This window comes from Rhinoderma darwinii, chromosome 6 (genome assembly GCF_050947455.1).
Source record: "Rhinoderma darwinii isolate aRhiDar2 chromosome 6, aRhiDar2.hap1, whole genome shotgun sequence".
In the NCBI taxonomy this organism is placed as follows: Eukaryota; Metazoa; Chordata; class Amphibia; order Anura; family Rhinodermatidae; genus Rhinoderma; species Rhinoderma darwinii.
This window is the reverse complement of record NC_134692.1, coordinates 5,064,229-5,087,752: the sequence shown is the minus strand read 5'-3', so window position 1 is coordinate 5,087,752 and position 23,524 is coordinate 5,064,229. Positions and strand designations below refer to the sequence as shown.

General features: G+C 45.3%; 1 protein-coding gene across 3 annotated transcripts in view; it reads left to right on the top strand.

Moving 5' to 3' along the window:
* Nucleotides 1-23,293, top strand: part of PTPN4 (protein tyrosine phosphatase non-receptor type 4) — an 87,582-nt gene extending 64,289 nt beyond the window's left edge. For 2 of the 3 annotated variants that reach the window (XM_075829062.1, XM_075829061.1), the window contains 14 exons: nucleotides 10,242-10,376; nucleotides 11,043-11,201; nucleotides 12,673-12,823; nucleotides 14,624-14,707; nucleotides 14,844-14,900; nucleotides 15,390-15,546; nucleotides 15,840-16,006; nucleotides 16,311-16,401; nucleotides 17,148-17,209; nucleotides 18,711-18,857; nucleotides 20,292-20,420; nucleotides 20,571-20,719; nucleotides 21,401-21,536; nucleotides 22,453-23,293. In XM_075829062.1, coding sequence (XP_075685177.1) covers nucleotides 10,242-10,376; nucleotides 11,043-11,201; nucleotides 12,673-12,823; nucleotides 14,624-14,707; nucleotides 14,844-14,900; nucleotides 15,390-15,546; nucleotides 15,840-16,006; nucleotides 16,311-16,401; nucleotides 17,148-17,209; nucleotides 18,711-18,857; nucleotides 20,292-20,420; nucleotides 20,571-20,719; nucleotides 21,401-21,536; nucleotides 22,453-22,533 — 1,705 coding nt within the window. In that variant the 3' untranslated portion in view covers nucleotides 22,534-23,293. Of the gene's footprint in view, nucleotides 1-10,241; nucleotides 10,377-11,042; nucleotides 11,202-12,672; nucleotides 12,824-14,623; nucleotides 14,708-14,843; nucleotides 14,901-15,389; nucleotides 15,547-15,839; nucleotides 16,007-16,310; nucleotides 16,402-17,147; nucleotides 17,210-18,710; nucleotides 18,858-20,291; nucleotides 20,421-20,570; nucleotides 20,720-21,110; nucleotides 21,372-21,400; nucleotides 21,537-22,452 lie in introns of those variants that run through there. The other variant, XM_075829063.1, reaches the window with a different exon arrangement.
* Nucleotides 23,294-23,524: the final 231 nt, after the last annotated feature.

The following is a 23,524-nucleotide window of genomic DNA, read 5'->3' as shown; positions in this document are numbered from 1 at the left end:
ATACAAGAATATAACTACTATAATACCTCCCCTATATACAAGAATATAACTACTATAATACTGTTCCTATATACAAGAATATAACTACTATAATACTGCCCCTATGTACAAATATATAACTACTATAATACTGCTCCTATATACAAGAATATAACTACTATAATACTGCCCCTATATGCAGGAATATAACTACTATAATACTGCTCCTATATACAAGAATATAACTACTATAATACTGCTCCTATATACAAGAATATAACTACTATAATACTGCTCCTATATACAAGAATATAACTACTATAATACTGCCTCTATATACAAGAATATAACTACTATAATACTGCTCCTATATACAAGAATATAACTACTATAATACTGCTCCTATACACAAGAATATAACTACTATAATACTGCCCCCTATATACAAGAATATAACTACTATAATACTGCCCCTATATACAAGAATATAACTACTATAATACTGCCCCTATATACAAGAATATAACTACTATAATACTGCTCCTATATACAAGAATATAACTACTATAATACTGCCTCTATATACAAGAATATAACTACTATAATACTGCTCCTATATACAAGAATATAACTACTATAATACTGCCCCTATATACAAGAATATAACTACTATGATACTGCCCCCTATATACAAGAATATAACTACTATAATACTGCCCCTATATACAAGAATATAACTACTATAATACTGCCCCCTATATACAAGAATATAACTACTATAATACTGCCCCTATATACAAGAATATAACTACTATAATACTACTATAATACTGCTCCTATATACAAGAATATAACTACTATAATACTGCCCCTATATACAAGAATATAACTACTATAATACTGCTCCTATATACAAGAATATAACTACTATAATACTGCCCCTATATACAAGAATATAACTACTATAATACTGCCCCCTATATACAAGAATATAACTACTATAATACTGCCCCTATATACAAGAATATAACTACTATAATACTACTATAATACTGCTCCTATATACAAGAATATAACTACTATAATACTACCCCTATATACAAGAATATAACTACTATAATACTGCTCCTATATACAAGAATATAACTACTATAATACTGCTCCTATATACAAGAATATAACTACTATAATACTGCCCCTATATACAAGGATATAACTACTATAATACTGCCCCTATATACAAGAATATAACTACTATAATACTGCTCCTATATACAGGAATATAACTACTATAATACTGCCCCTATATACAAGAATATAACTACTATAATACTGCTCCTATATACAAGAATATAACTACTATAATACTGCCCCCTATAACAAGAATATAACTACTATAATACTGCCCCCTATATACAAGAATATAACTACTATAATACTGCCCCCTATATACAAGAATATAACTACTATAATACTGCTCCTATATACAAGAATATAACTACTATAATACTGCCCCTATATACAAGAATATAACTACTATAATACTGCCCCTATATACAAGAATATGACTACTATAATCCTGCCCCTATATACAAGAATATAACTACTATAATACTGCCCCTATATACAAGAATATGACTACTATAATACTGCCCCTATATACAAGAATATAACTACTATAATACTGCCCCTATATACAAGAATATAACTACTATAATACTGCTCCTATATACAAGAATATGACTACTATAATACTGCCCCTATATACAAGAATATAACTACTATAATACTGCCCCTATATACAAGAATATAACTACTATAATACTGCCCCCTATATACAAGAATATAACTACTATAATACTGCCCCCTATATACAAGAATATAACTACTATAATACTGCCCCCTATATACAAGAATATAACTACTATAATACTGCTCCTATATACAAGAATATAACTACTATAATACTGCCCCTTATATACAAGAATATAACTACTATAATACTGCTCCTATATACAATAATATAACTACTATAATACTGCTCCTATATACAAGAATATAACTACTATAATACTGCTCCCTATATACAAGAATATAACTACTGTAATACTGCTCCTATATACAAGAATATAACTACTATAATACTACCCCCTATATACAAGAATATAACTACTATAATACTGCACCTATATACAAGAATATAACTACTATAATACTGCCTCCTATATACAAGAATATAACTACTATAATACTGATCCTATATACAAGAATATAACTACTATAATACTGCCCCCTATATACAAGAATATAACTACTATAATACTGCCCCTATATACAAGAATATAACTACTATAATACTGCCCCCTATATACAAGAATATAACTACTATAATACTGCCCCTATATACAAGAATATAACTACTATAATACTGCTCCTATATACAAGAATATGACTACTATAATACTGCCCCTATATACAAGAATATAACTACTATAATACTGCCCCTATATACAAGAATATAACTACTATAATACTGCCCCCTATATACAAGAATATAACTACTATAATACTGCCCCCTATATACAAGAATATAACTACTATAATACTGCCCCCTATATACAAGAATATAACTACTATAATACTGCTCCTATATACAAGAATATAACTACTATAATACTGCCCCTTATATACAAGAATATAACTACTATAATACTGCTCCTATATACAAGAATATAACTACTATAATACTGCTCCTATATACAATAATATAACTACTATAATACTGCTCCTATATACAAGAATATAACTACTATAATACTGCTCCCTATATACAAGAATATAACTACTGTAATACTGCTCCTATATACAAGAATATAACTACTATAATACTACCCCCTATATACAAGAATATAACTACTATAATACTGCACCTATATACAAGAATATAACTACTATAATACTGCCTCCTATATACAAGAATATAACTACTATAATACTGATCCTATATACAAGAATATAACTACTATAATACTGCCCCCTATATACAAGAATATAACTACTATGAGGGCATGACCACACATGGCGGAATTCCTCCGCAACTGTCCGCATCAATGCCGCACCTAATCCGGGTTGCGGATTACGGCTGCGGATCTGCACAAAATGTGCAGAAAATTGATGCGGACTAGCTGCTGCGGACTGCGGGAAAAGTGCTTCCCTTCTCCCTATCAGTGCAGGATAGAGAGAAGGGACAGCACTTTCCCTAGTGATAGTAAAAGAAATTCATACTTACCGCCCGTTGTCTTTATGACGCGTCCCTCCTTCGGCATCCAGCCCGACCTCCCTGGATGACGCGCCAGTCCATGTGACCGCTGCAGCCTGTGCTTGGCCTGTGATTGGCTGCAGCCGTCACTTACACTGAAACGTCATCCTGGGAGGCCGGACTGGAGACAGAAACAGGGAGTTCTCGGTAAGTACGAACTTCATTTTTTTTTACAGATACATGTATATTGGGATCGGTAGTCACTGTCCCGGGTGCAGAAACAGTTACTGCCGATCGCTTAACTCTTTCAGCACCCTGGACAGTGACTATTTACTGACGTCTCCTAGCAACGCTCCCGTCATTACGGGAGCCCCATTGACTTCCTCAGTCTGGCTGTAGACCTAGAAATACATAGGTCCAGCCAGAATGAAGAAATGTCAAGTTAAAAAAGCAAGACGCATCCGCAGCACACATGACATGTGCATGACAGCTGCGGACTTCATTGCGGAACTTTGAATCTCCATTGAAGTCAATGGAGAAATTCCGCCATGAGTCCTCCACTGCTCCGCAACAGACAGAGCATGCTGCGGACACCAAATTCCGCTCCGCAGCCTCTGCTCCGCAGCGGAATTGTACGCATCGTGTAAACGAACACTGCTAAATTAAAGTGAAAGTCAATGGAGAAACGGCTCCGCTGCGGAATAACGCTGCGGAGTGTCCGCAGCGGAATTTAAGTGAAATTCCGCCATGTGTGAACCCGCCCTAATACTGCTCCTATATACAAGAATATAACTACTATAATGCTGCCCCCTATATACAAGAATATAACTACTATAATACTGCCCCTATATACAAGAATATAACTACTATAATACTGCCCTATATACAAGAATATAACTACTATAATACTGCTCCTATATACAAGAATATAACTACTATAATACTGCCACCTATATACAAGAATATAACTACTATAATACTGCCCCCTATATACAAGAATATAACTACTATAATACTGCTCCTATATACAAGAATATAACTACTATAATACTGCCCCTATATACAAGAATATAACTACTATAATACTGCCCTCTATATACAAGAATATAACTACTATAATACTGCTCCTATATACAGGAATATAACTACTATAATACTGCTCCTATATACAAGAATATAACTACTATAATACTGCCCCCTATATACAAGAATATAACTACTATAATACTGCTCCTATATACAAGAATATAACTACTATAATACTGCCCCTATATACAAGAATATAACTACTATAATACTGCCCTATATACAAGAATATAACTACTATAATACTGCTCCTATATACAAGAATATAACTACTATAATACTGCCACCTATATACAAGAATATAACTACTATAATACTGCCCCCTATATACAAGAATATAACTACTATAATACTGCTCCTATATACAAGAATATAACTACTATAATACTGCCCTCTATATACAAGAATATAACTACTATAATACTGCCACCTATATACAAGAATATAAATACTATAATACTGCTCCTATATACAAGAATATAACTACTATAATACTGCCCCTATATACAAGAATATAACTACTATAATACTGCCCCTATATACAAGAATATAACTACTATAATACTGCTCCTATATACAAGAATATAAATACTATAATACTGCCCCTATATACAAGAATATAACTACTATAATACTGCTCCCCTATATACAAGAATATAACTACTATAATACTGCTCCTATATACAGGAATATAACTACTATAATACTGCTCCTATATACAAGAATATAACTACTATAATACTGCTCCCTATATAGAGGAATATAACTACTATAATACTGCCCCCTATATACAAGAATATAACTACTATAATACTGCCCCCCATATACAAGAATATAACTACTATAATACTGCCCCCTATATACAAGAATATAACTACTATAATACTGCCCCTATATACAGGAATATAACTACTATAATACTGCTCCTATATACAGGAATATAACTACTATAATACTGCTCCTATATACAAGAATTTAATTGCTGTAATGTGGGGATAAATATCTGAGCAGGATGATTTTGGGGTACATTTATAGTAGGTGCTGTATTTGTGTAGCTTTCTCTGTGGCGCATTTTGGACCCTATGATAAACCTTCTAGAACATGTGATTGGTCAGTATCTTTATTAGATCACAGCCACTACCCAAAAACCAATGTTCACAAGGAAATAATACTGACAATTGTGTCCTGATACATTATAAACATCCTACATTTTCTTGCGCCCTTTTTGACTCTATATCGACACTTTATCACTTTATCTGCAAGTTAGGAAAGACGTTTTCCAGCGCTCATGGGGTTAAGAACCGCAGGAGCTGGCAATTCTCTCTGGCAAGTGGAGGGTTAAAACTGCTTAGAAATAGATGTTGGGCTTTGTGGTAATCTTCTGAACGCGTTGCCGGGCTCCACAGGAAATGCAGAAGAAATAGAACAAGTGGGCGAGTCCCGGGCGCTCAAAACTGTTTATTAAGAGTCACTTAAACCTAATATAATGCGAAGCGCCGGGTGGCGGGTGCCGGGCCGGTCACGGAGCGCGTCTAGAGTCCCGGCATGTGCTGAGTCTGACAGGTGAGTCCCAGCAGCGAGATCTACCCGCACCGCGTCCTGTACCAGGCGGCCATGCCCGCGCACCATGGTGTCCCCTCCCCCACCGCGGTGACTGATGAGCAGTTTGTCACATTTTTTGCAGATCATGTCTGAATCTACACAACAGAAAATGGCGCAAATGCCTGAATGATGCCGTGGTAATTTATTTGGCACTTATATTTTGGCGCGGCAGTTTCCATATTTCTAGATCCAATGCAGAAATCCGTCACTTAGTGAAAAACTCTGTCCCTCTGACATTTAAGAAAAATATCCCCTCCCCCAACTTACAGGAATTTACCCGGTAGTCCGGCGCTCAGCCGCACCCCAATACACGCGCCAACAACACAGCGAGACCCCCAAGAAGGAGTAGACAGGCCGTCAGAAGGATGCCGGATTATCAGAATCTTATACGCGATCTGATCAGCTAAACATTCCCATAGTCCGGCACTTCATCCCAGACCTGCAATATAACGTGGAACTTCACAAGAAGACGCGGCAGAGAAATCCCTCAGCAGCCGATTTCATGGTCATGTTTTATGTCTACCCTGACCCGGCGGCTTTCATCTGCCAATTCAGAATATTTGATAATCTGGCACCAAAACCTTCTGCCTTCTCATGTGATGTTTTTCACTTCTGCCTTCGTGTCTTCCCGGCTCCTGGGCTTGGTCTCTGGTCGATTCTTCCTCTTTTTCTCCTTCTCAGTAACTTCTTGTAAAAGGCGCTGGATCCTAAAACCGACATTCTCTAATGACACCATTACCATGTCCACCCAACTTTCCAGAAGCCCTGAGTGGCTTAAAGACCCTTTTTCTTAGATAGAATTCTACACAGCGGAGTCCCATTATTCTGACCAGCAGGTAATATCCAGATTGACCGCCGTGTGCAGCACTGACAGCAGTAGACGGGCGGGGAGTGATCTATAAGGTGCTGGTCGGTGGTCTCAGGTATCTGGCGCCGCTGACTGCAGAACATCGCACATTTTCTGGAGGGTGTGTGGGGGGAGGGTCCATAGAGCGAACAGGACGATCGAGGTCCCACAGATGCTCAATCGGGTTCAAGTCTGGAGAATTAGGGGCCGGGGAAGTACTTGGGGGTCTTGGTCGGGCTCTTCCTGTCGGACATTTCTAGCCGTGTGACACGTCGTTGTGTTGCTGGAAGATTCCACCTGCCCCAGGGAAGACAATCAGCATGTAGGGGGGACGTGATCTGCAACGATGGATTCACACCCAAATCACTTCAGAGCCGTCCACATGAATGAGTGGCCCAGAGAACGCCATGAAATAATCCCCCGACCAGAACGCTGCCGCCACCGGCTCGTGTTCTTCCAGCAATGGCTGCCGGGTGTTTGTTCTCTGATGTTTCTCGCCTGACGGCAACGTCCATCCGTTCCATGAAGCAGAAAACGTGACTCATCGGAGAAGACGACCCCCTACCAATCATCCATCGGAGAAGACGACCCCCTACCAATCATCCATCGGAGAAGACGACCCCCTACCAATCATCCATCGGAGAAGACGACCCCCTACCAATCATCCATCGGAGAAGACGACCCCCTACCAATCATCCATCGGAGAAGACGACCCCCTACCAATCATCCATCGGAGAAGACGACCCCCTACCAATCATCCATCGGAGAAGACGACCCCCTACCAATCATCCATCAGAGAAGACTACCCTTTACCAATCATCAGTGGTCCAATTCTGATACTGCCGGGCAAATTGAAGCCTTTTTCTCCGCTGCACCTTTGTTACATAGGAGCAGCGACCATCTGTCGGCTTTGGGGCCCCATACGCAGACGGGTTCGCTGAACTGATGTATTAGACGCAGGTCGGGTCGCCCCCTGGATGATTTTCACGGTGAGCTGCTCCACTGTAGCGCGTCATTCGGCCGTCGCGCACCTTCATAGCCGACGTTCACCTCTCATATCAATGGCGCGTGGTGCTCCGCAGTTTCCACGTTGGATATTCCCAATGGCGCCATTTGTCCACTCACGATACCCTGTCACCACAGCAGCACGCGAACAGTTCACAAACTGCGCTGTGTGAGAAATACTCCACCCTGGCCCGAAAGCCGATAATCAGCCCCAACTCTGATAAATCGCCCGTTACCCATGACAACAACGAGTGATATGAGATCAGATAGCCGACCGCACCCCGTATATACCCACCAAGCCACCACACATCACTTCATTCAAGGGCTGCCGACGTAGAAAGTAGGAGGTGGTCATAATAATGGGACTGTGTATCACCCCCACCCCATCACCCTTGCTCCGTCTTCTACTTCACGCACTGTCAGTATTTATTCAGTCCTGCTGAACCGCCCAGTAAACGGGTGTGAAGTGCTGTCAATCAGCTGCATCTCTCGTCTTTCCTGCGTCACTCGTTCTCTGCTTTGGACAATCCCTATTTGTTAGAAGGTCCTTTGACAATCTGATAACAAAGTGTCCCGCAGCGATCAGCTGTGATCTGTGGAGATACCATACAGTAAGGCCGGGTTTACATGAGCGTGTGCGTTTTGCTTGCGCAAAAGGCACTTAACAGCTCCGTGTGTCATCAGTATATGATGCGCGGCTGCGTGATTTTCGCGCAGCCGCCATCATTATGACACTCCGTTTAGATGTTTGTAAACAGAAAAGCACGTGATGCTTTTCTGTTTACATTCAGAGTTTGACAGCTGTTGCGCGAATCACGCGCGTCCCACGGAAGTGCTTCCGTGCGGCATGCGTGGTTTTCACGCACCCATTGACTTCAATAGGTGCATGATGCGCGAACAGCGCACAAAGAAAGGACATGTTGTGAGTTTTTTTCAGGGGACTCACGCAGCGTAAAACTCACGGACTGTCTCCACTGCCCCATAGACTAATATAGGTGCGTACGACACGCGTGAAAAGCACGTGCGTCGCGCGCCCGTATATCACGCTCGTGTAAACGAGGCCTAACTGTTCAGTTTACCTGCAGCGCCACCACAGGGGAAATGAAGCATTACACAGCGTCCATTCATATTTGTGTGTTGTCGGTGTAATACAGGACAGGTCCCCCAGAGAGAGAGAGAGACCTGTAACCGCTCTCCAACCTGACCAAGAGATGAGGGTCCTGAAGAGAAGACCCCCAATATTATCTCAGAATTCCCTAATACTATGTACAGGTTTTCTAAACTGGACAATCCCTTTAATCGCTGTATCGTGAAAGTTCTGAAATTTTCTGATATACGTTGTGTTTCAATTCCTCATAATTATCCAGATCTCTGCTTGCTTTTAGTGAATGGGAACAGGTTTTATAATTTTTAGAGGTTGACTGCTTGTCTTGACTCAGTCCTGCTCACACATCTTATGGGCTTGTCACAATGTATTAGTGCAGGTAAGAGCCATCATCCCGGAGTCCAGCACAGCAGAGCTATATGTGCTGTTGTGTTAGGCTAACATAGGATTGCCTGGGCCTAGTTTTAAGGGAATATTTTAGGGATAATGTCAGTGATTGTGCGGCACAGTGTATCATTTATTTGAGATGTGGTTACTGATACATTGTAACAAGTTTGTCAGCTATGTAAGCGAGACTAGGTCAGAGCGGGTTTTCAGCCTCATGAACTTTCCCATTCAGTGATAGTAAGCAGAGATCTTGAAAACACAGGAATCGGCACACAATCTATTAGCAAGTTTCAGAATGTTTTATCAATTAATGATGAAGATTTATATCTTATTAGATGGATCTGATCAGACGCGGCGCAGGTTTTACAGAAGTCGGGCGCTCGGCCGCATTTCACTTTTAAATCTGTGACATTAAACATTTACAAGATATAAAGTTCTTGTATTTTCGTCTTCTGCGGGGGAAGTGTCGCCAACCAGGAGGACGCACTTACACATTCAACTTGTTAGGCAGCTGAGAAAAGCGAGATGAGAGCGGGCGGTTTACGAGAAGGCAATGAGTTTCAGGTTGTGGATAAAAGTAAATACGGGTTTTGTCATTACTGCTCAATATCCATTTTTACCCTGAGATCCAAAATCGCCCTCGCAGTACAAATCACTGTCATTCCCTTGTGTGAAGTCATATCCCCCCCCCCCCTTACTATGGCTCTTCTACTGCTCTGTATGTGCACGTGTCAGTCTTCACTGCAGCTCTTGCATTGTGTTCATGAACCAGGAAGCTCAGGATGAACCTCCCCGATAGGAGTGCTGCAGAGCATGGAATTGTGGGAGGACGGATAAAAATAGAAGCTGTGAAGACTAGATTATACCCAGTGAGTGATGGGGGGTCTCTGGGGCCCCTGGAGGAGATGAGACTGTTATATTGTTGTGAATGACATATCGTGTGATGTAAAGTTACATTTCTCTCTCCCTAGGTCTCCGAGTAAACCATTGTCCCGTAAACTGGTCAGCGATATGGACTGGGAGGTGGTGAGCAGGAACTCCTTGTCCAATGAGAGACTGGAGACCCAGAGCCTGCCGTCTCGCTCCCCGCCTGGGAGCCCCAAACAGTACGTAGCCACGAACAACTACCTGCGTGTTATACCAGAGCCGGCCATAGATGTACTGGCGGAGACACAACCATTGTAGTCACCCTCGCAGCTGCCTCAGGGATTGTCACTCTGCTTTTCCAGACTCCCGAATGGCAAATCTGCCTAATAATACAGTCAGTCAGGTTTACCATTCATTGAGATGTTCTTTCTGTAGAGGGTGAGGGGCAACCAAAATGACTGGACGGGTTCAGTTCTTCCATTAGGGGATTATTGGACCGTCCTCAACGACATATAAAATCCTCAAAATAAAAAATCATGTGGCCGTAAATTCTACAATCCCCAAACGGCCCACGAGTCGCCGCTACTGGCAAGATATTCTTCAAAAGTTGTTTTAGTTCTTACTGGTCCTGAGGAAATTGAGTAACAGCAAATTTGGTGACCCCTAAACCTCGCCCTGTAGCTTCACACTGTGAGATCTCATCCCTATATAATATATCAGGAGTCGTGGAAAGGGGGGTGACAACCTTTGTGAGGAGTAATGGTGTTTACATTGGTTGTCACCCAGCTTTCCCAGAAGCAGATAAGAAGCGGCTGGAGATGATTTGTAGCAGCCGGCTCCTCCTGTCCTCGTTGTGTGGTCGGTTCGGTGTCCGTCTTTCTTACCAGGTTTTTTTTCCCTTGAAGCCGGAACTCCACATTCACTCAGGAAGGCACGCGGCTTCGCCCATCATCGGTTGGGCACTTGGGGGGACACGTCATCCGCACTTCTCCGGGCGAAGTCTTTACAAATCACAGATCGCCGTCCTCTACACAGGCCAACAGCATCATCCTGGACTCTCCGCAGTAAGTGCCGGCCATGTGTCCGTGGAGGAGGCCGCTGCCCATAACGATAGGATGTCATTGCTGTAGTTATTGATGGGGCCCTCCTGTCCTGGTTACATATATTGGGGCGATTGGGCCCCTCAGCCCTCAGATGCTGGAAGGAGTCACCCCCCGTATAGCTGAGGTCAGGCGTGCTGAGAACTTGTTTATTTGCTGCCACAGGTCCCGGGTAAAGGGGCGCAGGGATTAGATGCTGCTATATATTAGGCAATAGACCCGCTGGCACATTGGACAGATATACTCCACCCCTGTGTACATCCAGGTCTTTTCAACGTCGCCCCAATCTTGGTGTTTGTTCAGAGTGATCTTGGATTTGCGAGTGTTGAGGATAAACCTTCCCTCCTGCAGCCGCCGGTAGCGTTACTAATCAGAAGGTAAGAGAGATGGACTGGATACAGCTGATCTGCTGCGGTGCATTGTGGAAGAAGTAGTGTTTGCACCAGGCCCCGTGTAGTAGTTTGATATCTTACTGAATTATACTATAAGATCTTAGATCAGCTGTGGAGGATGGTCGTTCAGATCTGACGTTCTTGGTGTGATTTATAGAAGAGCCACAAAACTGAACCCGGCCGAGGATTTCTCACTCTCGGGGAAGGTCGAGGGTTCTGCTCTGATTTCTCTGCCATTTGCATTGACTTTATTGGTGAGAGACGCGACCTTTAGGTTGTGGAGAGTTAAAGTCGCTCTACGTCCCGTAAGATTTCTTATAAGAGAAGAAGAAACACAGAAGTTATTGTGAGAGACACGGCGGCCAGACGAGAACAGTCATCCGCTATTCCCGAGTCCGAAACATGACGGGAGACGGGGGACGGGGGGGAAGGAGGACGGAGGGGGACGGGGAGAGAAGGGGGACGGGGGAGAAGGAGGAGAGAGCGAGACAGTGAAAGAATGAGAGTGATAAGGGGAGAGAACTCCGGAATATACATTGGGGGGGGGGGTAATTAGTGTTTATACCCAGACCTCTCTATGTGGGAGAGAAATCTCTAATAAGGAGACCTCTTAGTCCCACGGCGCGGCACCCGTAATGATTGTCGTGGTCACTGACTTCCGCCATTTTGAATAGTGCCTATAAATGATCTGTTCAGATCTCCATCTCGTCTGATTTGTGTATCGATTCCTCCATCTAGTCCATCTAAGGTACATTTACCTGCATTACCGGACATCTAGTGCCCATGTCAGGGGTAAACTGCCCCCCATTACTGATGCCCAACGACTAGGAGGCATGACTCCACACTGACCGCGGGCAGATCGGACGAGCTCTTGCTTCAGATTCCCTGAGTTGACTCTGACGTTGTTGCCGGTTTAATAGCCCAGAGCTGAATTCACAGTTCTGCAGCCTTCAGAGCTTACAATCTCACAGCATCCCCTGCTTGTTCAGTGTCTGCTCAGAGCTTGTTCTACTTATTTGCATTATGTTCTGCTTCATTTACAGATCACAAGACAGCTCTCTGGAAGCCCCTCCACCTGCGCTGCCCCCAAAACAGTCTAAGAAGAACAGTCCCAACCAAATCTACCAGTCCCAGGAGCTGGACAACCACGTCAGCGAGGGCTTCGACCCTCTCTGGTCTCCCGAGAGGTCCACGGTGAGTTTGGGCCCGCCTGGGCTTTCACTTCCCTGCACGTCCTCCCTCTCGCCCGCTTTTTATGGAAGCCGTTGTGTAACGTGAGATCACGTCTCTATTCCTCTGCGCTGTATTCTTAATGCAAGTTAAAAGGTTTGTACACAAAGAATGAGCGGAGCGCAGCGCGGGCACCCCAATGTAAGGATAGAAGACAATATTATCCCCCCCACCACCACCACCATAATGAGAATCCTCACAGTGAATAGAAGTTCATGGATCATCCGCTTCTATCAGGTTGCAAAAAGAATTGTGTATTCCGACACTTCTCAGTTTTCTCTGTTTCTGGGAAAGTTGGGTGAAAGCAAGTATGCCTACTGGGGAGCTTAACTAGAACAACCTGTATTTATTTCTGGTAAAACTGGGTGATTACCAGTATGGCTGCCATTACAGCTCCGAAAGGAGTTGTCACACAGCTTTCCTAGTGTCCTGAATGGCAAATTTGCCTGGTTATGAAGTGATCTGAGGACAGGGGGATGTATCGCCTAAAACCTTCCGGGCACTGCGGGCGATCCCTGCCGAGACGCTGCGGGCGTTCCCTACCGGGCACTGCGGGCGTTCCCTACCTGGCGCTGCACGCGTTCCCTACCTGGCGCTGCAGGCGATCCCTTCTGGGCGCTGCGGGCGATCCCTTCCGGGCGCTGCGGGCGATCCATTCCGGGCGCTGCGGGCGATCCCCTCCGGGCGGTGCGGGCGTTCCCTTCCGGGCGCTGCGGGCGATCCCTTCCGGGCGGTGCGGGCGATCCCTTCCGGGCGGTGCGGGCGATCCCTTCCGGGCGGTGTGGGCGATCCCTTCCGGGCGGTGTGGGCGATCCCTTCCGGGCGGCGCGGGCGATACCTTCTGGGTGCTGCGGGCGATCCCTTCCGGGCGCTGCGGGCGATCAGCTCAGGCTGGAGAGGTCTGGTGACACAAGGTGGGGTGTCCTGGTTACAGCTTGTTTACACGTTCTTGTGTTGTCTTCGTTCTTCTCCGTCAGCTCCTCGTGATAATTTCTTGTATTGTCGCTCGCCGTTTGTATCACTTCATGGACGGTTATATAACACATGACACTTTATTGATAATATAATACACCCAGAAACAAGAACCATTTTGTAATGAAATATTCACCTTCCTGCTTTGAATTTTAATTTTTCACCATTTTTAGAATCTCTACTTGCTGTCAGTGAATGGGAACATTCACATCAAGAGGCTGAAAATCCATCTAAACCTAGTCCTGCTTACACCGCTCCAGGGCTTATTACTAGAGAGAGCTTCTATGCACTGTAACAACCCATGCACCTGTGCTAGTTGGACTTGATCAAGACAGATTTTCAGCCACTGGTTTGTACCCATGAATGTTTTTATTCACTGACCGCTTGCAGGGATCTTAAAAATGCTGAGGAATTGAAAGTTGCAGAACATAAAATCAGAATTCCGGGGGGATCCGGGCACTTGTAACAGCAGCTTAAATTGTAGACTCCCCTGAGATAAGACCTCTGCATGCTGAGAAGCAAGTCGGTCGTCAGAAAGAGATGCCATTCACAGCAGCCTGTGTTCTGTCTACCCAGCAGTGGAAACAAGAGCGGCCTAAAACATCTCTTGTCTGGTGACGGGGACGCCCCGGGGGAGTTGAATCTCCTGCAGCGGCTCCGTTATGGGTTTTGTTTCTCGGGGAGCGATTTGTGAATAGTTTTATATTGGGGGGTTGTAATTTATGATGAACCTACAAAATGACAGATATTTTCTTCTAGTCCTTGTTACATTTTCCTGTATTTTTCTTGCAGCCCAACGGCTTCGTGCCCCACGACAATCTGGTTCTGATTCGAATGACACCGGATGAGAACGGGCGATTCGGATTCAATGTTAAGGTAACAAGTTCTGGACACCCCCAAATGTCGGTGTTGTGGGCTCCATTGCACGCAGAGTCCAGGTCTCCGGCGCCGGGGGCTTCGCTGCGTGTGGACACTGAGTCCTGCTGGATACTGACGCGTTGTTGTTCTGCAGGGCGGCTATGATCAGAAGATGCCGGTCATTGTGTCCCGCGTGGCTCCAGGAACCTCTGTACGTAGCCGCTTCTCTCCTCATCTCTATCCCGGTGTTTTGTTTATAGCGGCTCTGCCACGTGGCAGGAATTGGGACCCAGTGTTCATCGCACCCCATCCTGATTCATGTCACTGGGGCTCCATTTATACTGAAGAGGTTTTCCCACTAAATATATTTATCATGAATCCACTGGGTAAATGTACGATCGCTGGGGGTCCCGGGTCCCCTGTTCCCTCCACGGTGAGGAGGAGATGAATGTCGCTGCTGCCTCTCCAATAAAATCTCTGGGACTGACGAGAACAGGCAAGCACCGCGCTCGGGACCCCCATCCTATCCTGAAGACCGCTGATAATGTAGTTTGTGGGAACATCCCTGTAAACTTAATGTTGGAGACTTTCATGGTTATCCCATTGCGGACCCCACCCCCGCTTCATTATTACGTTTTCCGTATCGTGTCCATGTGGCGGTTTGCGATGTCTGATATCTGTGCCCCATTTCCTTGTACAGGCCGATCTGTGTGTCCCCCGTCTTAATGAAGGGGATCAGGTTGTACTGATCAATGGACGGGACGTATCCGAGCACACGCACGATCAAGTCGTCATGTTTATTAAGGCGAGCTGCGAGAGGCATTCCGGGGAGCTCGTGCTACTGGTGCGACCGAATGGTGAGTCCCGGCGTACGTCTCCTGAGGGGGCGATTGTACCCTAGAGCTGAACCCCGGAGCAGCTCGGGGGTCTATGAGGAGGGTCCTCGGCTCGGGCTGTGTGTGGTCTCCTCCGTTCACCTTACATTACTATTCCCCCCGACTCCCCCATACACACGTCTGCTGGACTCGGCTGAGGGTGCAGGTTTATTACAATGGGGGAGGGGAGTAGAGACCCCTCTGGTGGTGAACTCTGACCTGCCCGATCCTTCTTTCCCCGGCGCCTGCTGATCGTGTTGTATTTGCGTCCTCAGCCGTCTACGACATAGTAGAAGAGAGGGTGGAGAACGAGCCGGATTTTCAGTACATCCCTGAGAAGAATCCTATAGACCGTGCCCACTCGGACGACGACGCTCTGAGAGAGTCTATGATCCAGCTGGCGGAGGGTCTGCTCAACGGGACGGTCCTGGCGCAGTTCGATGTAAGAATAATCCCGTCCCCCCTGCCGTTTCTTCATGTAGTGACGTCATATTAATATAATATCACCGACGGCGGCCGCACGCGTGGGATTTCTTCCGGTCAATACAAAAAGGGCTCAACCAGTCCCATGTAAATAAAGCGAAATCCTTGTATAATGAAATGTTTCTAATAGACTCGTGTTTCGTTTTCACACCATCTTCAAGATCTCTGCTTGCTGTCGGTGCTATCAAACTTGGTCTAATCTATTCGCCTTCTCCCGCTGCATTTGCTACAGTGTTTAATTGTCTTCTCTTCCTCCCATTCAGCAACTGTACAGGAAGAAGCCGGGGATGACCATGTCTTGTGCCAAATTACCTCAGAATATTTCCAAAAATCGATACAGAGACATTTCGCCTTGTAAGTTCTCCGCCAGCTGACGAAACCGAACCTTCTCCTCATAACTGCTGGGAATTCAGAAACTGTCCCCATTGAAGTAAAAAAAAAAAAAATAGTAAATGATAGTCCTTGAGATACTTGAGAGGAAAAATGTAACGATACTGTCAGTCATCCAGCTTTCCCAGAGACCTGAAAGGCAAGTCTGCCTGGTCCTATATCTCCTGTTCCTGTATCATTCTTACCTCGCTATGCTAGATAAGCCAGTTTACTTCCACTAACAATCAGCAAAATCCTGAATGCATCTCTGGATGTGACTAGAGGAGACCCAGTTCACATTAGTCAGGATGGGGACTTTTTATTTTTTTTCCTGTTCTAGCTTCATTATATAATGAGAAGTTCTGCAACGTTCTAATATACTTTGTGTTTCACTTCTGCACCATTTTCAAAATCTCTGCTTGCTGTCGGTGAATAAGAAAATTCTTGTTTACATCTAAAGGCTGAAAATTGGCCCTGATGACGTCCCACTGACACAGTTGGTGCACATTACATATAAGAGCACCGATACACTGTAACGAGTCGTGCATCTGTGTTACCTGGACATGATCAGGGTGGGTTTTTAGCCTCTGGATGAAGACAATTCAGGTTTCCATTCATTGACAGAAAGTAGAAATCTTGAAAATGGTAGAAACCGAAACACACAGTATATTAGAAAGTCGCAGAACTTTTCATTTGACCGCAACTCCTTTCCACGGTTCTTGTCTTTGCAGATGATGCTACGCGGGTCATTTTATACGTTGGCGACGACTACATCAATGCAAATTATATCAATGTAAGTTTGTTACCTGAATATGGTAGAGAACAGAACCGAATAGATGACAGATTAGCAGATATTCTGGATTATCAAACGGTCATAGAGAATCTCCAGTAAGACGTCCTAAAAGTTCACGCTGATCAGAGGAGCCTCCAAACCGCTTCTCTCTACCCAGTCTTCAGATCGTGTGAACCCCCCCCCCCCCCCCCCCACACACGCACACACGTGCCGGACTATCAGAATTTCTAATGCTGGATTTAAGGAATTTTACTGCATTATATCATCGCCTCAAGTAAACGCAAACTTTTTTTGTTCTTTAAAGTGTCAGCTCCTAGGACCAGGGACAGCCCTGTTGCCCCTCTCTGATCAGATGTGTGCCCCTATTATCCATGCTCACTGGAGACGCACTGCAGTTTGGAGCCTCCTGAGCTAATAATTTAGGGAACTGTTACCTGCAGATCCTTCATATAGTCTCTTCTTAGCGAAAGCCCCTCAGATCTGTATGTGGACCCTGATCATGACCCGGGAGGGGCCGATTGTGGGGACTTCCTTCTGTAGTAATGATAATGAGGTCGGTCCTTAATATCTGGAGCAATAGGTTACAGGGGTCGTCTAGTTTCCTTTAAAAAAAAATAAAAAATTGCACATGCTCAGAGCTGCTCCGTATCATTTCCGGTCCCTTTCTAGGATCATTGGTCCCACATGTAAAAAAAAAATGGGGCACGGGGGAAATCCTGCCACTTATCTTACCATGTGCAAGACATGCACGAACAAGGCCCGGGTCATAGACAATGTGGTCACATGTTTAGATCATGTGATTTCTTACCAGTCACGCAGCTCGATGCCCCCCCCTCCTGCCAGCCTTTATATGCAGCGCCCGTTTTCCAAATCTCATAAGGGCCCAGAGTTGCTACACAAATGATTTAATTATTATATAATGAAAGATTCTGTAACTTTTTATATACTTTGTGTTTCAATTTCTCACCATTTGTAAGATCCCCGCTTGCTGTGAGTGCATGGAAAAATACATGTTTGCATCCAGAGGTTGAAGACCCATCCTGACAAAGGTGCAGGGCTCGTTCAAAGACGGAGCTCTGATACACAGTAACGAGCCCTCCACCTGTATCGGTTGGACACGGACTGATTTTGAGCCGCTGGTTGTAAACAGGAATGGTTTTTGTTCACTGACAGCAAGCAGCCTTCTAGAAAATGCTGAGGAAGTGAAACACAACGTGAAGCCCTTTCCTCTATACAATGACTAAGCTTCGGTTTATTCCAGGGCTGCGTCCTCATCTTAATGGGGGACATGTCTGGATTTAACTCCCCGCGCCACGATCCAGTGTTGTAGTTTTTCGCCTTTTCTCACGCTGTCCGTGACCTTGAGCGGGGAGGAATGAGCTGGAAATCCGAGTCTCTGCTGTCACATAAACACATGTCCTTCTGAGTGATTTACAGCCGATCAGCCCCCGACCCGCGAAACGTAGAACATGGCGGAATAATCCTGTCTTATTCATCGCAGATGGAGATCCCGTCCTCCAGCATAATCAACCGGTACATCGCCTGCCAGGGACCGCTGCCAAGTACCTGTCCGGACTTCTGGCAGATGACCTGGGAGCAGGGCTCGTCCATGGTGGTCATGCTGACGACGCAGGTGGAGCGGGGAAGGGTATGTTCTCTCCATGTTCTCCTCTTCCTAGAAGTGTTACAACGTCTTGGCTGAGCCGTATAAAATATTCTGCTACATGTCAGTCCTCAGCCCCCCGGGGAGCAGCAGGAGGCGGATGTATTGGAGGAGAGTTGCAAAGCAAAACGCGTCAGAATGACGGCTCAAACCGCGCCAAAAAAGCGGCGTACATGCCGTGCTCCAGGTTTATTGTTTTAGACACTTTCCACACCGCATTGACAGCATTAAAAGTGTCTAGGAAAAGGGGCGTGGCTAAAAAGCCGTAAAATTCACCCGATTTATTAGTGACGTTCCCGATTCTTTTGGTGCAAAATAATGGCGTAAAGTACGGAACCCGTGATGTGCCATAAAGCAAGAGAAAAGTGTCTAACGTGTCTAGCAAGATGCGCTCAATTTATCATACAGCGTGCGCCACTGTCTGAAACTGCGCCAAATTAATCAATCTCCGCCTTTATATCTGGTCAATCAAAATCCTTCCCGACTCCAAATATTGCAGAGCAATTTCCTGGCACAATGTCCGATCTACAACCCGTAGTGTAAGGTCTAGAAAAAAAAATGACACCGCTCTTATTTAGGCTAGAAACACAGGGCGAAACATCGCACCCGCGGGAGTCGTGGTAACATCGTAATGGCGGAACAATTTCAGTGTTTGCCTGTGGGGGAAGAAACGACACGATTATCGCTAAATTTCCGTTTTATGATTTTACCACAACTTCTTGCTTATAACTTAGTTCCATAGTGTGACTTCTCTTACCGTGTAAAACCTTCATATGACGAGGAACCTTCCTACGTACAAGAACCGCGCCAAACAATGTCCGCAGCTTTCTGGGTCTGATCCTCCCTGAATATTAGACAGCTGCTCGTCCACACCTGTTAAACCCCTTTTAGATTTAGTCATACAATGAACGCTTTGCGTTTCATTTTCTTACCATTTTCAAGATCTCTGCTTGCTGTCAGTAAATGGGAACAATCCTTGTTGACATCCAGAGACTGAGAACTTATCCTGACCTAGTCCTGTCACAGCTGAGGGTATGTTGTAGTGTAGTAGTCTACACAATCCTTTGAGCTAAACACAGCAGAAACCCAGATTTGTGTCCTGGACACCGGGCGGAAAACTCTCACGTGCACCGATGCATTTTCTATAATTAGACTTTTTATTACTTTTTCAGATTTGCAAGCACAAAAAAGGTACAATACACCTAAGACCTTCAGTTTGGAGGTTTGGGGAGGTCTTCAGTCTCTGGGGGGGGGGGGAGAGATTTCTATTCACTGACAGCAAGCAGACATCTTGAAAATAGTGATTCAAAGTGTATTAGAAAATGTCAGAACTTTTCATTTTACCATAATTAAGCTTTAGTGATATAAAACTGGAGAACGCGTCGAACGCCCGGTAATGGTAACGCCTCCTCGTTTCAGGTGAAGTGCCACCAGTACTGGCCGGAGCCAACGGGGAGCTCTGAATTTGGTAATTTCAAAATTACCTGCCATTCGGAGGAGGGGAACCCTGCTTATGTTTTCCGAGATATGATAATAACTAACCTGGAGGTAAGGATACGAGGCGTGAGGTGACTGCTGCCTCAGGGCCGGAGCCTCCAGGGGTTCCCCTGATCAGATGTGATTGTGCCTGATCCTGAGGTCGGAGCCGCCGCTCCCGCTCGGGTTTCCCACAGCAGAATTTTTGTCTGTTCTTTGCAGAAAAATGAAAGTCGGCCCCTCACCCAGATTCAGTACACGGCGTGGCCCGACCACGGGGTCCCGGACGACTCCAGCGACTTCTTGGATTTCGTGTATCTCGTGCGGCAGAAGAGGTTTAACCGCGAAGAGCCGGTGGTCGTTCACTGCAGGTAACCCCCTCCCCATCACCCCCTGCCTGTAGACGATGGGTATAGTTCTCTCACCGCAACCCCTGTCCTTGTGCCTTTGAGTGGATATGCGCCTGAACGGAGAGTACATACTGCTGGATGACAATGCAAGTGTAACATCCAGGAGGCTGGGAAAGCTGGGTGACTACTAACATGACTGCCATTATAGCCTCCGGGGTGTTCTACCTGCCCTGTCATACAGCAGTGTGTATCAAATGATGATGTATCGTCTATTCACTGACTGGTGCCACATGTGGGGTCCTTAATGTTAACCAAATTGGTTGTCACCCAACTTTCCCAGACTCGACGAGGTAGGCAGTGATACATCCCCTGCTCCCATATTTCTGCATAACTGTACACATTTGTCATTCAGGACACCAGGAGAGCTGGGTGACGACTCCTGGAACTAAGATCTAAAATCCACATGAACCCGGGTTAGTCCAGAAAGGGGCTTTATCTTTATATTTATTTGGAATTACTGCCCCCTGGTGGCTGCAGAGCACATCACACTTGTTCATTCACTGGGTTGTCGCGGGCTCCATGGGCGGAATGAAGCGTCCGCGGTCTATACTGTATGTCTTATCGTCGGCTTTACTGGTGAAACTGTTGTTTTTATTTTTAGACTTACATTTATTTCACATTCATGTCGTCGTTTTCTGGCAGCGCTGGGATTGGTCGGACAGGGGTGCTCATCACCATGGAGACGGCGATGTGTCTGATGGAGTGTAACCAGGCCGTGTACCCACTGGACGTAGTAAGGACGATGAGAGATCAGCGCGCCATGATGATCCAGACTCCGGTAACGCCACAACCGTCGTATTGTACTTCTATATGTCGTCTGTCCTGCACCTCACTGGCATCATAGGGTGGCATCTAGAGGAGACTGGCGCCACGTCAGAGAGGAGCCGCGGACCCTTCATTCTAATGACCAGTAGGGGCGCCAGTGGTGGAGACCCCGACATCACACATTGATAACATATCCTGGAGCTGTCAGAAAATGTAAAGCGAAAAATCCATGTTCGTGTAATTGTCTTAAAGGGCTAGTGTGGGGTTTGAAGAACATGGCTGCCTTCTCCAAGAAACTGCTCCTCTCCTGTCCATGGGCTGTATCTGATAGTCACATAAATGTAGCTGAGCTGCAATACCAGACACAACCATGGACAAGGGTGGCGCTGTTCCTGGAGGTAAGCAGCCATGTAATGCAAATCTAATAGAAAGCCTTGAGTGTCCAGGATTAGAAAAACATGGCGGCTTTATTCTAGAAACAGCACCTCACCTGTCTGTAGGTTGTGTCTGGTATTGCAGCTCCAATTGATTGTAGTAAATGTGACTGAGCTGCGATACCACACACAACCTTTGGACAGGTGGGGCGCTGTTTCGGGAAGAAAGCAGCCATGTTTTTCTAATCCTGCATAACTCCTTTAGACTAGGCCGACACAGGTCAGAGATTGCTGTGTGATCGCAGTAAAGAAAGTGAATGTGGCCGCAGTGCGACCCTCAGGTGACCGCGACACTAAAGTCACAACAAATAAAAACTTTAAGGATTACCTGCGACTGTCACGTTGTGGTCGCAGCAACCCGCAGGTGGCAACGCGGCTACATTCACTTTTGCAGCCAGCGCGACTCGCCAATCTTTGACCGCGCGGCCTGTGTCGCCATAGTCGCCTCCTGCTTGTTGACGTCTTCCATTGACGGGTTTGTCGTCTTCTCCGCAGAGTCAGTACAGATTTGTGTGTGACGCGATCTTGAAGGTCTATAAAGAAATCATAAAATCTTTAAATACATCACTTCATTAACGGAGGGAACCAGTGAATGAAGAAGCGCACCCTGCGGCAGAGCGAGCGCGGTCCCCGCCCTGGGACGCCCGCGCGCCCCCGATCCGGCGACACGGAAGGACTTTGAAGAGAAAAGTAGAGATATCAGCACTGCTGCACTTTATGTTGAAAACAACAAAATAATGGATTTGTGAAGCTCGACATTTCTCGCTTGTTTTTTAGAGACGATTCTACGAACGCTTCGCTCGGAAACGAATAGATGAGATTTTTATTTATGTGACGTCGCTTTGTGCACTACAACCCCCCTCCCCCTCCTCTGTACATTCACTGCCAGAGAATCCGACCGTATACATTTCACGCCACAGGTCTCGTCTCCCGGGATCATACGGTGACCGACCGCCAACAGGCACGGCTTCAACCCCAAATCTGCACCGCCGGCACCACCTCATCAGCGCGTCCCAGCCCCCGCCACCTCCAGGATCGCAGGACTAATGGAAATAATACAGAAACAATCACTGGAGTAATCGGAGCAAACGTCACCTGGTCTGGACCTGAGCCACCGCCGGGCGCGACCTACGAACCAACGCCTGGCACCAAGCGGGTACCCGGAGTCCCACATCAAACCATTAGAAGCCGATCATTGTGAGATGTTAGTGTGACCCGTCCTAGAGGTTTTGCCCCAGACATTCTGGATGATGATTTTTTTTATTTTTTTTTGTTTCCTTGACCACTAATAGAATAATATATTTTTATTTCTTCCATTAAATGTAATTGTCATGATCGTGGAGGCGGCTTTTTTTTTTTAATTTTTTTTTTAAGTACATCAATATTTAGAAGGATGGCGTCCCTCAGCGTGGCTCCTCCTCCTGTGCGCGATCACGTGTTCTCAACAATGGATATTCCGCAGAATCATCTGTGCTGCCACCTAGTGGACATCACTGGTATTACAGGTCTGGTCGTAGGCTGCGCTGGTGTCAGAGGCTCTTGACGACGTCATTTACATATAGACATG